Genomic DNA, 3699 nt, shown 5'->3' with positions numbered 1-3699 from the left:
TAGTCTTGTTGTTGCTTTAATGTTGATTTAATTTACCTATTTTTGAATAATAACTGGGCAAACGGCCTTAGCTGACATTAAGTGTAAAATGCATTAAAAAAATTATGATTAAACACTCAGATTTAAAACCTCTGGTTTTTCAGAGAATAATGAAGCAAATATAACATTGCTATTAGTCTAACGAAGGAATAAATATCTAAGAGAAATGTCAGTTATTAAGACAATTATATTATCACCAGTCTTGTGCGTATAAGCAGGTGTACACGCATACTTTTTTTGCTATGGAAATTCGCATGGAATTATATTTTGAGGAACCATATGGAGTTTATTTAGAAGGAAAACAAATACTAAGTGTTATGTCAGGATATTGATGGAAATAAGATTTTTTTTAATCCATTACAGCAATATGGCAAATTATCTTTTAAAAGTGGTGAGAGGTGTAGAAAAAAGCTTTCTGTTTTCAATCTGGAGTTATTGATAACATTTTATTTGTGAGTTGTATTTGTTTGATAAAAAGAGAATACAACTACTTTGCATGTTCAGGCTTTCTTAAAGCCAATAACAGCATAAATGCAGTAAAACAGCTTCAAGCAGATAACTGAAACTAAATTAGAAGTTTGGCTTGCTGCTGAAAGCATTTGTCTACTTTGTGGTACTCACCATTTAGTGTTATTACTTGAAATAATAAAAGTGGACATGTTTATAGCCAACTACTGATAATATGTAGTTCTGGCTAAAAGGCACTAATTTCTACAAGTAAAGAATTCTCTTGAAACTAATAAAGTGATAAATATTTAATCTTATTATCTTATATTGAAATTACATTAAACAGAAAGTCATTTTGATTTCCTGGTTTTTAAGTTCTCTAATAGGAGTTTTAGAATAAATCTAACACTAATATTTATTACTTTTCTCGTGCGATAAAGTATTCCGAAATATATTCATAGAATTGTTAATGTTGAATACCTAGATATTGTCTAAGTGAAGTTATATACTCTGTGTGTTCTACAATATCTTCGCTAATGATAGATGTAAAAATTGATTTTGTTTTTAAATTTTGCTTTTTTTTATCTTTGAAGTAATTGACAATTTTTACTGCTTAGGATTCTTGTTCGCTGTAGTTCAAAGTTTAGAGACAGGAGATTCTTGCTGTAAAAGGTGATATATGTCAGTAAGGCTCTGATGGATTGAATTTGTCATTTTCTTTGAACATGTATCTGGACTTGTATTGAGTGCTGATACAGCAATTAGAATATGAGATTTTTGGCAGTTATAGCATATACCAAAGCCATCTGGTGCTGTAGGACCAAAGTTCATAGAACAGCTATATTTGCTTGAAACCTGGGAATTAAATAAATATATATATATATAACAAACATTTAGTAAGGGAATGTTTCTCTTATATGAAATAGTTTCTTTAAAGCTTTATTAATAAATCAAAATTGAAAAAGCAACTCTACCAATTTTTTGCCACCAATCATACCAAGAATAATTGAAAGATGTTGAACCCACTGTTAGTTTAATTACCATTCCACTTAAAATCATGTCAATCCAAGAATGATTTTGAACCAGAGTAGTGAGGAAGAAAATTAAACTATTCTAATCTCTGTTTCCATTAACTTTGCATCTCTAAAGCAAGATAAAATCAGTGCAATTCTTACACACCCTCTAAACATAGGCTCACTTGCCTTTCCTCCACCTGTCAATTCCCAAGCCTCCACATTAAGCACCTAACCCATGTTTTTCTTCTCAGCAGTCCTAGGAAGATAACACACAATAAAGTTTTATTTTCTCAGGACTGCAATCCTCTGGAATTTCTTTTATGCTTATGTTTTTCAGCAAAACATTGATTCACAAAACATCAGTCTCACCAGTCTGATAAGGACTTCAAAGGCTATGGGCACATATCTTCCTCTTCTGACAAACATATTCTGACAGACTGTCAAACAGAAGTTCATGGGAACATCCGATTAGTGGCATGTGCATATATTAATTCCACAATAAATAGGTAGTGTCTTATCTAGTATTGACCTGTGAGCATTAAGACCATCTTGACAGAAGTTATGAAAAGGCCTTTACTGTATTACCATGGAAAATATACAAAAATAAAAAAGAAATGATGGAAAAGATTCAATGAAAAATACAGGAAAGCTTACTTGGCTACTTGAGATCTTGTGATGTACACTTGTTACATAAGCAGTGTCCATGAACAGATTTGGTATGTTCATTCCTTTCTCAATAGCTATAAGCTTTAATCCAAGAAGATGTCTGTCAATTCCTTGACCACTTATAGCCTTCAAATGAGAGTAAAACAATGGCAATAGACATTTGAAAATTCTATAAAATATGATTGTTATTAGGTGTGCTGACTGAATAGAAGTTTTGTGTAGTTGATAATGGAAACAAATGAGACTGGTTACATAACTTGGTTCTTAACATGGATAAAAGTAAGTACCACTCCTCTTCTGTAGTTGGCCAACAGCTTTCATCCTTACAGTGAATACGTTATAAACACAATAGTTGTGAGGCTAGGGGGACTGGACTACTAACCACATGCACATGAGTTCAGGACATATTACCATTAAACTGTGATACTCATCAGCAAAGAACTGTAGCATGCAATATGAAGGAAATTTGACTACTATTTCTTGCAGGTCAAGTAAACGTGTAGAGCTTCCTTGTGGCACTAAAAGATAGTGTTATGCTATTTGTTTAGTAATTCAGTTACACAGAGATTCGACAAGGATTTGTCTTCATTTGAAAATAAATAAAAACTGAATGAAGCATTCATGTCCCGGCTTCCCTGGCTGATAAGATTCAACTTCTACAACTCTGTTGAGTGTTTAGTGATAGAAAGGGCAATAGGGTTTTTTTAAAAATTACTTCAACAATATAGAGATGTCATTATTGTTGGAAATGGAACTTTTTTTTTTTTTATTTTTTAGAATAATCAGCTTTATGTTGTTTAGCAACAGTCAGCCTTCATAACAGTGGGCCGTGTTTGATATACTGAAAAGGTGTAGGCAAGAATTCCATAAGGTGTAAACAGTGTGAACTATGGGTGCACAAGAGGTGTACTGGGATCACACACAAGCAGATGATGAATAAAGACTTGTGTATGTGGCAGACGTACAGCAGTAATACAATAAATTCTTTTCAACATTTGGAAGGTTCTGTAAAGATAGTTGATAGCTACTGTTTGCAACACAAATTAATCAGCAGTGGAGGAGAATACTCTAAAAATATAGTGACCAGAACAAAAACAAGGAGCTATTGCCTGTGCTAGCAACAAGGGAATTCTCTCTTTGACCAAAGAGTAGACTGTGTAAAAAGTGGGATGCTGCATGGTAGTGAGAGAGGGGTACTGAATGTAGAGGACATGCAAAAGCTAGAGAGAAATAAAGCAAATGTACTCCACTTGATGTATAATGTTAGTAAGCATGAAATGACATGGCACAGATGAGCTCTGAAATATACTACAGAGAGAATTTTGTGGTTTAACTATGGTTTATTTGTACAGTGAGTCTAAATCTGTGTTTAGTAAACATATGCTTGTAAATATATTAACAACTGTGTATGTGTATATATATATATATATACATATATACACATATACAGGGTGGCCCAAAAGTCACAAAGGTGTTAATTCATTCATGCTGCTTAAAATTTATAACTTAGCACCACATACAGCATATATAT

At 32.7% G+C, this 3699-nt stretch overlaps 1 protein-coding gene across 1 annotated transcript in view; it reads right to left on the bottom strand.

Moving 5' to 3' along the window:
• Window positions 1–6: 6 nt before the first annotated feature.
• The window catches only part of LOC106879638 (carnitine O-acetyltransferase), a 38377-nt gene continuing 34684 nt past the window's right edge, over window positions 7–3699 (bottom strand). Inside the window, exons 13-14 of the mRNA XM_052967149.1 lie at window positions 2157–2294; window positions 7–1341 (exon numbers count right to left, since the gene is read on the bottom strand). Of these exons, the coding sequence (XP_052823109.1) occupies window positions 1123–1341; window positions 2157–2294 (357 nt within the window). The 3' untranslated portion in view covers window positions 7–1122. The remainder of the gene's footprint in view (window positions 1342–2156; window positions 2295–3699) is intronic.

This window comes from Octopus bimaculoides, chromosome 1 (assembly GCF_001194135.2).
Source record: "Octopus bimaculoides isolate UCB-OBI-ISO-001 chromosome 1, ASM119413v2, whole genome shotgun sequence".
In the NCBI taxonomy this organism is placed as follows: domain Eukaryota; kingdom Metazoa; phylum Mollusca; class Cephalopoda; order Octopoda; family Octopodidae; genus Octopus; species Octopus bimaculoides.
This window is presented reverse-complemented; position numbering and strand designations above follow the sequence as displayed.